We start from the raw sequence: 11,964 nt of genomic DNA, 5'->3' as shown, positions 1-11,964 counted from the left end.
AACCCTGCACTCTGTACATAACGCACTCCTAAATCTTTCCACACTTTGTGTAACACACTCTTCCTTAGTTTATGCAAAATCATTTGTAATGGAAGCTTTTTATTCTTAGTTTTTTAAATGACTGTGCTGGGTTTTTTGCATGCATCAGTGAGGGGCTTTCTTTTTGCCACAGTGCAAGTAGCGCGCCGTTGGTCGCTTCCTCCGATAAGTGTCCCTCGTTCTGAAGTTCAAAAATTGGGAGGTATGGTGGGGACTGCAAGCCAGGCCTTCTCGTCCAAGTCCTCCACGCCAAATTCGCTCATCCATGTCTTTTTTTGTGCATTGGTGTGCAGTCATGTTGGAACAGGAAGGGGCCGTCCCCAAAGTTGGGAGCATGAAATTGTCCAAAATGTCTTGGTATGCCGAAGTCATAAGAGTTTCCTTCACTGGAACTAAGGGGCCAAGCCCAACCCCTGGAAAACAACCCCCCCCCCACACCATAATCCCCCTCCACCAAAGGATTTGGACCAGTGCACAAATCAATGTGCATAAAGACATGGATGAGTGTGTTTGCGGTGGAGGAACTTGATTGGCCTGCACAGAGTCCTGACCTCAAACCGATAAAACATCTTTGGGATGAATTAGAAGAGAGACTGCGAGCCAGGCTTTCTCGTCCAACATCAGTGCCTATCCAATCAGCTCCCAGAGCTTTCCCCACTGAGCTCTGCAGAGTGTAACTTCAGCTCTCCACTCCTTGCTTTCTGATAAATTCAGCACTTTGAACGGGTGTAGAGAAGAGAAGGCTGCAGATAAACAGGTACAACTTATGTAGGATGATTTGTTTCATCTTTCATTTGTGTCACCTGAGGCCAGTCACTTCACTGGGTATATGGAAGGGTTTATAACCACGTTAAAGTGGTTGTAAACCCTTACAAACCACTTTGACCTATGGGTAAGCCTAGATTAAGGTTTACCTGTAGGTTCAAGAAATATCTCCTAAACCTATACGGTTTAGGAGATATTTGCCAAAAGACAGGCACCGCTGTCTACGACGCATGCACACTGAGCGCGCCGATGTTAATGGAGACCCACCAAGAAGATGGAGGCTCCGTACACAAGGGGACAGCGGTGACTTCGCTGGTTCCTGTGTCAGGTAAGTGACACATAATAGACTAATATGCGATGCATTGTAGTCCATTATGCTTTACCTTTGCAGGGAATCAAAGAGGAAGTAAACCCATACAAGAAATTGTGAATGCACTAAAAAATAGTCCATATATTAATAAACCAACCTGCATTTTTAAAAATGTCCACAAAGTGAAGTCATATACAAACAAGAAGCGGTAGATAGACAAGAACTTCCGGGTGAGAGGTGAGTCGGGAGGAAGTATAGAGGAGACATTGCTGAGACTGGCAGCAGAGGAGGTAATAAGATCTTGATTTATATTTACACCAAGTAACCCCCCATCATGTCCATCCTCTTCCTCCATAGCAGTGTTTCTCAATTCCAGTCCTCATGGCCCACTAACAGGTCATGTTTTCAGGATTTCCCTCAGATGAAACAGCTGGGGTAATTACTAAGGCAGTGAAACTGATCAAATCACCTGTGCAAAATAATGGAAAGCCTGAAAACATGACCTGTTAGTGGGCCATGAGGACTGGAATTGAGAAACACTGCTCCATAGTCACTGTGATGTCTTTTATCTCCAGCAGATGCTGATAAACCCACATGTATAGAGGATTATAATATGTACAACGTTATATCCTAAATATAGAGCCATTTATCCAACTGTCCACCCAGAGCCTCTGGTTTATAGACCGGATACATCCTAAATATAGAACCATTTATCCAACTGTCCATCCAGAGCCTCTGGTTTATAGACCGGATACATCCTAAATATAGAACCATTTATCCAACTATCCATCCAGAGCCTCTGGTTTATAGACCGGACACGTCCTAAATATAGAACCATTTATCCAACTGTCCATCCAGAGCCTCTGGTTTATAGACCGGATACATCCTAAATATAGAACCATTTATCCAACTGTCCATCCAGAGCCTCTGGTTTATAGACCGGATACATCCTAAATATAGAACCATTTATCCAACTATCCATCCAGAGCCTCTGGTTTATAGACCGGATACATCCTAAATATAGAACCATTTATTCAACTGTCCATCCAGAGCCTCTGGTTTATAGACCGGATACATCCTAAATATAGAACCATTTATCCAACTGTCCATCCAGAACCTCTGGTTTATAGACCGGATACATCCTAAATATAGAACCATTTATCAAGCCTACCTCGTGGTTCTTGGCTCTCATCGTGGTGAGGACACGATGGCTTCTCTGGAGTCAAACATACAGAGGAAGAAGATGGAACAACATTTCAGTCTCGGCTCTCAGCCATCCCTCATTTGGAAAGAGATCTGTTATGCCGCGTACACGCGATCGGAATTCTGGCCAGAAAAAGACAGATGAGAGCTTTTAATCGGAAAATGCGACCGTGTGTATGCTCCATCGGAATTTGGCTGTCTGAATTTCCGCCAGCCAAAAATTGATAGCACGTTCTCAATTTTCCCGACGGAAAAACTTTTCTATCGGTAATTCCGATCGTGTGTATGCAATTCCAACACGCCAAAAATCACGCATGCTCAGATTCAACTACGAGACGAAAGCTATTGGCTAGTATCTATTGAACTTCCTTTTTCTAGTCCCGTCGTACGCGTTGGACGTCACCGCGTTATAAATGATCGGAATTTGGTGTAACCGTGTGTAGGCAAGACAGCTTGAGCCGAATTCCGTCGGGAAAACCATCAGAGCTTTTTTCGACGAGAATTCCGATCGTGTGTACACGGCATTAGTCCATCTTTCCTCCCCTGTTGCCCCTCTCTTTGGTCGGATGTACAGACCATAATAAAAATGATACTATTTACCTACCTAAAGTTTTATACTACACTAAACCGTTCCTCCATCCATGCGAAAAATCTTCTCTCTGTCTCAGCCCAGACATTCGGGAGGTCAGGAACAAGTTCTAATGAAGGGAGCAGAAGGATTGAACATCCCTACAGGACATAGAATAAGGGGTGAAGCTTCAGATTTTTGTGATTTGGTGGAAGTGATGATGTCATTCTGTACCTCCCAGTATGTTGGTGGAGAATTGTTGGGTTCCTTTGATCCCTCACCATAACCTGACTGGTTGTCCTGTCCCTGTCCCTGTCATGTGATCCTGAACACCAATCACAGCACAGATGCCCCCAGACCTATATTGGTGGAGTTGGCTGTCAGGGTGACATCAATGTGTACAGTACACGCCGTGTCCAGTGACACTAATAGGACGGGGCTCACAATATAGACATTCCCGACCAGTGTGCACACAGAGCAATGTCATGCCTACAGATCCTCCATCATACATGGTGAGTACTATATAGTAAACATGTATTGTCTCCAATCCAGTCCAGTGACACTACTAGGACGGGGCTCACCGAGGACTCAACAGAGGATCTAACCCAGGCGTGTCAAACTTGAACCAAATCTTCAGTATGTCTACTAAGGGTCGCTCAGGGATAGCTGAAAGTGCGATCTTCTTATATATTCTTAAACCACCGAGGGCCACATAGCAGGAAACAGAAGGCTGTATGGAGCCCACAAAACCTAACAACATGCCTGGTTCGAGTTGTACCTAAAAGGTAATTCTCTTGTTTTCGTTTCAGATCATTGAAATATGAGGCCTGTAATAGAGTATGACAAGAGGTCCAAGAGGAGCCTATGAGAACTGTGGAGGAAGGTTGTGGAGCGATCTTCATCTCACTATAATTATCAGTTTACTATGCATTGACAGAGAGGAGTGTCCTGTTTAGATCACATGACCAAATCAATAAGGATGGACAAAGATCAAAGTCATGTGACTGAGAGGATATTAGACCTCACCCTGCAGATCATCTACCTGCTGACCGGAGAGGTGAGGAGGATTCTGGGAGGTCACATGACATCACTCTTATCTCTATTAATAAAACACAGACCTGACCGGAGAGGTGAGGAGGATTCTGGGAGGTCACATGACATCACTCTTATCTCTATTAATAAAACACAGACCTGACGGGAGAGGTGAGGAGGATTCTGGGAGGTCACATGACATCACTCTTGTCTCTATTAAAGCGGAGGTCCACCCTAAAGTGGACCTTCCACTCATCGGAACCCTCCCCCCCTCCGGCGCCACAATTGGCACCTTTCAGGGGGGAGGGGGGTGCAGGTACCTGTACAGTACAGGTATCTGCACCCACTTCCGGGATAGCTCTCTGCGAAAAGGGGCGTACATTACGCCCCTTTCCGAAAGTCCCCCGCTGCCTGCTGGGAAACACACAGATCCCAGAGGCAGCGGGTCCATTCTTATTGCGCAGCGCGACTCGCGCATGCGCAGTAGGGAACCGGGAAATGAAGCCGAAAGGCTCCACTTTCTGATTCCCATGCCCAAGATGCCGGCGGCAGCACCCGAGAGATCGGCTTCGGGTGCCGACATCGTGGGCGCGCTGGACAGGTAAGTGTCACTATTTTAAAAGTCAGCAGCTGCAGTATTTGTAGCTGCTGGCTTTAAAAAAAAAAAAAAAAAACGCGGACTCCCGGCGGACTCCCGCTTTAAGAAAACGCAGACCTGACCGGAGAGGTGAGGAGGATTCTGGGAGGTCACATGACATCACTCTTGTCTCTATTAATAAAACACAGACCTGACCGGAGAGGTGAGGAGGATTCTGGGAGGTCACATGACATCACTCTTGTCTCTATTAATAAAACACAGACCTGACCGGAGAGGTGAGGAGGATTCTGGGAAGCCATTAGTGACCTTTTTCTATTCCATTTGCTCAGGCTTTTATAGTAGTGAAGAAATTATCTGGTGATCCCTTAACACCAAACAGCTGTCTTCATGGGACATCACCCCTCACGGTGCCTCCACCTCACTGCCTGATCCCTGAGAGCAAAGAGAAGATTCTAGAAGTCTAGAAGACCAAGAAGATCACTGAACTGCTGACAGGAGAGGTGAGGAGGATTCTGGGAATTCTGGGACATTATCCAGTAACAGACAAGGGATGTGTCTGGATGGTGACTGTATCATTGTGTGTGTCAGGTTCCTATAAGGTGTCAGGATGTCACTGTCTATTTCTCCATGGAGGAGTGGGAGTATTTAGAAGGACGCAAGGATCTCTACAAGGACGTCATGATGGACAATCAGCCGCCCCTCACATCACCGGGTAAGAGGAGACTTTATTGTAAAGGGGAGAGCAGTACGGAGGCTCCACCTAGATCCCCCATCATCTGATAAACACATAGAAACAATGTATTCAGTCAGTGTGTGTGTTTCCTACAGATGGATCCAGTAATGGGAACCCACCAGAGAGATGTTCCCGTCCTCTGTATTCCCGGGATTCCACACAGGAAGATCACACCATCCCCCACCATCATCAGGTAGGTGGGACTGAGCAACTAGAACTCTATGCACTCTAATCTATTCTAAACTGTATTTTACATTTTCCTTTGTAATCTCTTTTTCCTTTTCTACAAACGTATTCTGTCATCTTTGGTCTTTAGAGTGAAGACCTGAAAGACATCAAAGTTGAGATTAAAGAGGAAGAAGAAGAAGAGAGGTTGGTGAGTGGAGATCAGCAGTCTATGGAGGAGGGTGGTCCTCTGTATTCCCAGAATTCTACACAGGAAGATCACCAATATACAGAGAATGGTAGATCGGGAGATCAGGTAGGTGGGACTGGGCACAAAGAACTAAACAACAAATTCTATAAGAGGACATTCTTCTATGTCATCTCTTATTATTGCCAGCAGTGTTTCCAGATGTTCTATTTTATCATCTCTGGTAATTCAGAATGAAGAACGGAAAGACATCAAAGCTGAGATAAAAGAGGAAGAAGAAGAAGAGAGGTTGGTGAGTGGAGATCAGCAGTCTATGGAGGAGGGGGAGATGATTATGGAAAGTAAACTGGAGGAATCTTCTCTACATGAGGACACAAGTAAGTCATAAACACTGAATGCAGAAACAGTTCAAATTTTTTTTTTTTTTCGATGAGTATAAAGTATGTATTTACATTATTACATGGGTTGAAATGTAAGATATGTCCATTGAATTCAAATAAAAAAAAAAATCCAAAGCCTGCAGCTGATCCAGAGGAGGGTAGAAAAGCCACATAAAATTTGGCCCAATTTTCTTAAAGATCAAATAATTCCTTCCCGATCCCACAAAGGCAGTCCGATAACGGCACAGATCAACATTCTACAATACTTCCAAGCTCTTCCAGTCAGCTACAACAAATTCCCATGGAAGACTATTCCTCATCATGACTTCTTTTAAAATACAGAAGTGAAACTAACTTTCCTCCACTCATGTAAAGTGTATGTTGTCCTTGTTTAACCCTTTCATGACTAAGCCTATTTTTGGCATTTGGTGTTTACAAGTTAAAATCCATATTTTTTGCTAGAAAATTACTTGGAACCCCCAAACATTATATAGATTTTTTTTTTAGCAGAGACTCTTGAGAATAAAACGGCGATTGTTGCAAAATTTTATGTCACACGGTATTTGCGCAGCAGTGTTTTAAATGCAACTTTTTGGGAAAAGGGACACTTTCATGAATTAAAAAAAAAAAAAAACAGTAAAATTAGCCCAATTATTTTGCGTAATGTGAAAGATGATGTTACGCCGAGTAAATAGATACCAAACATGTCACAAATTATAAGTGCGCGCACTTGTGGATTGACGACAAAGTACGGTACCTAAAAATCTCAATAGGCGACGCTTTAAATTTTTTTTACGGTTAGCGTTGCAGAGGAGGTCTAGTGCTAGAATTATTGCTCTCGCTCTGACGATCGCGACGATACCTCACATGTGTGATTTGAACACAACGTTTACATACGCAGGCACGACTTCCGTATGCGTTTCTTTGCTTCGCGAGCTCGCGGGGACGGCGGGCGCTTTAAAAATTTTTTTTTACATTTTTTTATTTATTTTAAAATGACTAAATTGTTTAAAAAAAAATAATAATAATTTGATCACTTTTTTTGCTGTCACAAGGAATGTAAACATCCCATGTGACAGTAATAGGTGGTGACAGGTCCTCTTTATGGAGGGATCGGGGGTCTAAAAGACCCCCCACCCCTCCTTTACACTTCCGTGTATTCAGATCACCGGAAACGGCGATTCTGAATACCGGATATTTTTTTAAAACCGGCGCCATTGGCAACCGAGTAAACGGGAAGTGACGTCATGACGTCGCTTCCGTGTTTACTATGAGGAGACTGGAACGAAGCCGATTACGGCGTCATTCCAGTTCCTCCCCAGCAGCCGGAGGCAGCGGACATGGAATCAGTGCACCTTATGAAAGGTCCATCTCCATTCCTCAATATAACGTCATGTTCCCAACAAATGAGGAGGAGATACTGTACACCATATGAAAGGTCCATCTCCATTCCTCAATATAACGTCATGTTCCCAACAAATGAGGAGGAGATACTGTACACCATATGAAAGGTCCATCTCCATTCCTCAATATAACGTCATGTTCCCAACAAATGAGGAGGAGATACTGTACACCATATGAAAGGTCCATCTCCATTCCCCAATATAACGTCATGTTCCCAACAAATGAGGAGGAGATACTGTACACCATACGAAAGGTCCATCTCCATTCCTCAATATAACGTCATGTTCCCAACAAATGAGGAGGAGATACTGTACTCCATATGAAAGGTCCATCTCCATTCCTCAATATAACGTCATGTTCCCTACAAATGAGGAGGAGATACTGTACACCATATGAAAGGACCATCTCCATCCCTCAATATAACGTCATGTTCCCAACAAATGAGGAGGAGATACTGTACTCCATATGAAAGGTCCATCTCCATTCTTCAATATAATGTCATGTTCCCAACAAATGAGGAGGAGATACTGTACACCATATGAAAGGTCCATCTCCATTCCTCAATATAACGTCATGTTCCCAACAAATGAGGAGGAGATACTGTACACCATATGAAAGGTCCATCTCCATTCCTCAATATAACGTCATGCTCCCTACAAATGAGGAGGAGATACTGTACACCATATGAAAGGTCCATCTCCATTCCTCAATATAACGTCACGTTCCCAACAAATGAGGAGGAGATACTGTACACCATATGAAAGGTCCATCTCCATTCCTCAATATAACGTCATGTTCCTAACAAATGAGGAGGAGATACTGTACACCATATGAAAGGTCCATCTCCATTCCTCAATATAACGTCATGTTCCTAACAAATGAGGAGGAGATACTGTACACCATATCTTGGTTCTTCACCAAAACAATGTCATCAAAGCACAAACACAACTATGCTGTATGGTTTGTGCTCCATACTGTTTAGTATGAGATCTCTCACACACATATATGATTTTTGAATGTAAGGCATTAAGATTTCTTTCTAACGTGTATTTAAAAATGATTTTCCATCAGGCGGACGTTATGTCTGGAATGTCTCTGAGGGACGTCTGATGTCATCTCCAGATGATGATGTAAAATCTGATGACATCACACAACACTTTCCAGGAGAAAATGTCATTCCTCAGAATACACGGAGATCAGTGGATCCCTCCAATCCTCAGGACTCCTCTGATACATCACATGATGTGACTCCAGAGACTCATCCGAGATCTCTCCCTCTGGAGAACTCTACAGATCCATCTAATCCCAAAGAACGTTCCCGAAGCCATGAAGGAGTTTCCACAGGAGAGCGTCCTTTGTCGTGCTCGGTGTGCGGGAAATCTTTCGCTAAAAGCGGGGACTTCCTGAGACATCAGAGAACCCACACGGGCGAGCGCCCTTATTCATGTTCAGAGTGCGGGAAATCTTTCACTGAGAAAGGAAACCTTCGCACGCACCAGAAAATTCACACGGGCGAGCGTCCTTATTTGTGTCCAGAGTGCGGGAAATGTTTTATTCAGAAAGGAGACCTTCTGACGCACCAGAGAGTTCACACCGGCGAGCGTCCTTTTTCATGTCTGGAGTGCGGGAAGTGCTTTATCCGAAAAGGAAAGCTTCTTGTGCACCAGAGAATTCACACGGGTGAGCGTCCCTATTCATGTCTGGTGTGCGGGAAATGCTTTATTCAGAAAAGTAAGCTTGATACCCATCAGAAAACCCACACAGGCGAGCGTCCCTTTTCTTGCTCGGAGTGCGGGAAATGTTTCAGTCAGAAAGTAAACCTTCTTACCCACCAGAGGTGTCACAACGGTGAGCGTCCCTATTCATGTTCCGTGTGCGGGAAAGGTTTCATTGACAGAAAAGTACTTCAAGTACACCAAAGAATTCACACAGGGGAGCGTCCTTATTCATGTTTAGAGTGCGGGGAATGTTTTATTCGGATAGAAAAACTTCACAAACATCAGATAATTCACGTAGTCGAGAATCCCTATTCGTGTTCAGAGTGCGGGAAATGTTTCAATAAGAAAGGAGACCTTCGTGCCCACCAGAAAACCCATACTGGCACATGTCCCTATTCATGTTCAGAGTGTGGGAAGTGTTTCACTACAAAAGGAAGCCTTCTTGCACACCACAAAATTCACACAGGTGAGAAACCCTATTCATGTACAGAGTGCGGGAAATGTTTCACCGCGAAAGGAAGTCTCCTTGCACACCAGAGAATTCACACAGGCGAGCGCCCGTATTTATGCCCAAAGTGTGGGAAATGTTTTAGTCAGAGGTCCAGCCTTCTTAGGCACCAGAGATGTCACAGGTGAGCATCTCTATTTGCATTAAAGAGTGCGGGAAATGTAGTAATGAGATAAAAAAAAGTACTTCTTGGTGACCAAATAATTCACATGGGGGGGAGGGGGCATTAATTTGTGTTCAGAATGTGGAAACTGTTCTATATTAATAGAAGAACTTCATATTCATCAGAGAACTCACACAGGTGAACATCTCTGTCCATGTTCAGAGTGCGGGAAATGTTTCACTGACAAAGGAAGTCTTTGTAGACACCAGAAAAGACAAACTGGGAACATCCTTATTAGTGTCCTGACATGCTGGATTGGGAAACCGCTTCAGAGACACCAGAAATTTCACACAGACCTTATTCATGAAGAGAGTGCAGGAAAATGTTTTATTCATTGAGGAGACCTTCCTAAACAGAGAATTCATACAGATGAACGTCCCCTTTCATGCTCTGAGTGCGGGAAATGTTTCTCTGTGAACCAAGATATAATTGGACACCAGAGGAGTCCCGCAGATAAGTGTCTAGAGTGCGGGAAATGTTTCATTCATTGAGGACACCTTTCTAAACACCAGAGATTTCACACTGATAAGCATCCCTTTTTCATGCTCTGTGTGCGGGAAGTGTTTATCTCTGAACCAAGCGTTATCTGCATGACTTCTCTGGTGTCCAATTAACTCTTGGTTCAGATAGAAACGGAATGCTTATCAGTGTGAATTCTCTGGTGTTAAGGAAGGTCTTATAAATTAATTAAACATTTCCCGCACTCTAGGCATGAGAAAAGGACACTTATCTGTATGACTTCCCTGGTCCAATTAAGTGTCGTTTCTCATCTCTAGAGTCTGGGAAATGCTTCATCCATTGGGAGACCTTCCTAAACACCACATAATTCACACAGATAAGCTTCCCTTTTCATGCTCTGGGTGCGGGAAGTGTTTCTATCTGAACCAAGAGTTAATTGGACTCCAGGGAAGTCACTCAGCTGTCATTTCTCATATCTAGGGTGCGGGAAATGTTGAAGAGACCTTCCTAAACACCAGATAATTCATACAGATAAGCGTCCCTTTTAATGTTCTTGGTTCAGATAAAAGCACTTCCCGCACTCAGAGTTAACTGGACACCAGAGGGGTCACTCAGCTGTCCTTTCTAATATCTAGAGTGCGGGAAATGTTTCATTCATTGAAGAGACCTTCCTAACCACCAGAGAATTCACACTGGTAAGCGTCCCTTTTTCATGCTCTGCGTGCGGGAATTGTTTCTATTTGAATCAAGAGCTAATTGGACACTAAGGAAGTGGAGCAGATAAGTGTCCTTACTCGTGTCTAGAGTGCGGGAAATGTTTCACTCATTGAGGTGACCAAAAACCAGAGAATTCACACCGGCGAGCGCCCTTTTCCATGTTCAGAGTGCAGGAAATAATTACTTGAAAAGAAACCCGGGCTAGACAACATTTTTATCTTCAAAGTGCGGGAAATGTGTTCCTTAAAAAGAATCCCAGGAAGTGCGGGAAATGTGTTCCTTAAAAAGAAACCCAGGAAGTGTGAGAAATGTGCTCCGTAAAAAGAAACCCAGGAAGTGCGGGAAATGTGTTGCTTAAAAAGAAACCCAGGAAGTGCGGGAAATGTGTTCCTTAAAAAGAATCCCAGGAAGTGCGGGAAATGTGTTCCTTAAAAAGAAACCCAGGAAGTGTGAGAAATGTGCTCCGTAAAAAGAAACCCAGGAAGTGCGGGAAATGTGTTGCTTAAAAAGAAACCCAGGAAGTGCGGGAAATGTGTTCCTTAAAAAGAAACCCAGGAAGTGCGGGAAATGTTTTCCATTAGTTGTAGCAGCTGTGAGAAGAAGATTTGGACCAAAGAAGACAACCTACCGGCTATCATGACCATATATGGGCAACCGTACAAATGGCAGCATTATATAAGCAATAAAATTTGCTTTACTGAGGAAGCTGGATTTTGATTGGTCCAGCCCAATGTATATATGATTTCAGTTTACAGTTGCAAATAAAAGTATGTGAACCCTTTTGGAATGATATGGATTTCTGCACAAATTGGTCACAAAATGTGATCTGATCTCCATCTAAGTCACAACACTAGACAATCACAGTCTGCCTAAACTAATAACACACAAAGAATTAAACTTTATAAACACGTTGTAAACATTCACAGTGCAGGTGGAAAAAAGTATGTGAACCCTTAGACCAGCCTTTCTCAACCTTTTCAACACAGAGGAACCC

The 11,964-nt window shown here is 43.7% G+C and overlaps 1 protein-coding gene and 1 long non-coding RNA gene across 2 annotated transcripts; both read left to right on the top strand.

The window, feature by feature from the left end:
* Positions 1 to 1,350: 1,350 nt before the first annotated feature.
* LOC143956140 (uncharacterized) lies at positions 1,351 to 5,449 on the top strand. The gene is made up of 4 exons (XR_013269838.1): positions 1,351 to 1,404; positions 3,695 to 3,942; positions 4,845 to 5,227; positions 5,344 to 5,449. It is a non-coding gene; the product is annotated as an uncharacterized LOC143956140 (long non-coding RNA).
* Positions 5,450 to 5,568: 119 nt separating this feature from the next.
* LOC143955756 (uncharacterized) lies at positions 5,569 to 11,751 on the top strand. Its single transcript, XM_077465879.1, has 3 exons — positions 5,569 to 5,729; positions 5,854 to 5,998; positions 8,477 to 11,751. Exons 1-3 carry the CDS (start codon positions 5,646 to 5,648, stop codon positions 9,757 to 9,759), a joined length of 1,512 nt encoding a protein of 503 aa, XP_077322005.1. The 5' UTR covers positions 5,569 to 5,645; the 3' UTR covers positions 9,760 to 11,751.
* Positions 11,752 to 11,964: the final 213 nt, after the last annotated feature.

Source organism: Lithobates pipiens, unplaced genomic scaffold (genome assembly GCF_037356315.1).
Source record: "Lithobates pipiens isolate NorthernLeopardFrog02 unplaced genomic scaffold, aLitPip1_a1.2 Scaffold_35, whole genome shotgun sequence".
NCBI lineage: Eukaryota > Metazoa > Chordata > Amphibia > Anura > Ranidae > Lithobates > Lithobates pipiens.
Note: the sequence above shows the minus strand (reverse complement) of the source record. Positions and strands in the feature narration are given on the sequence as shown.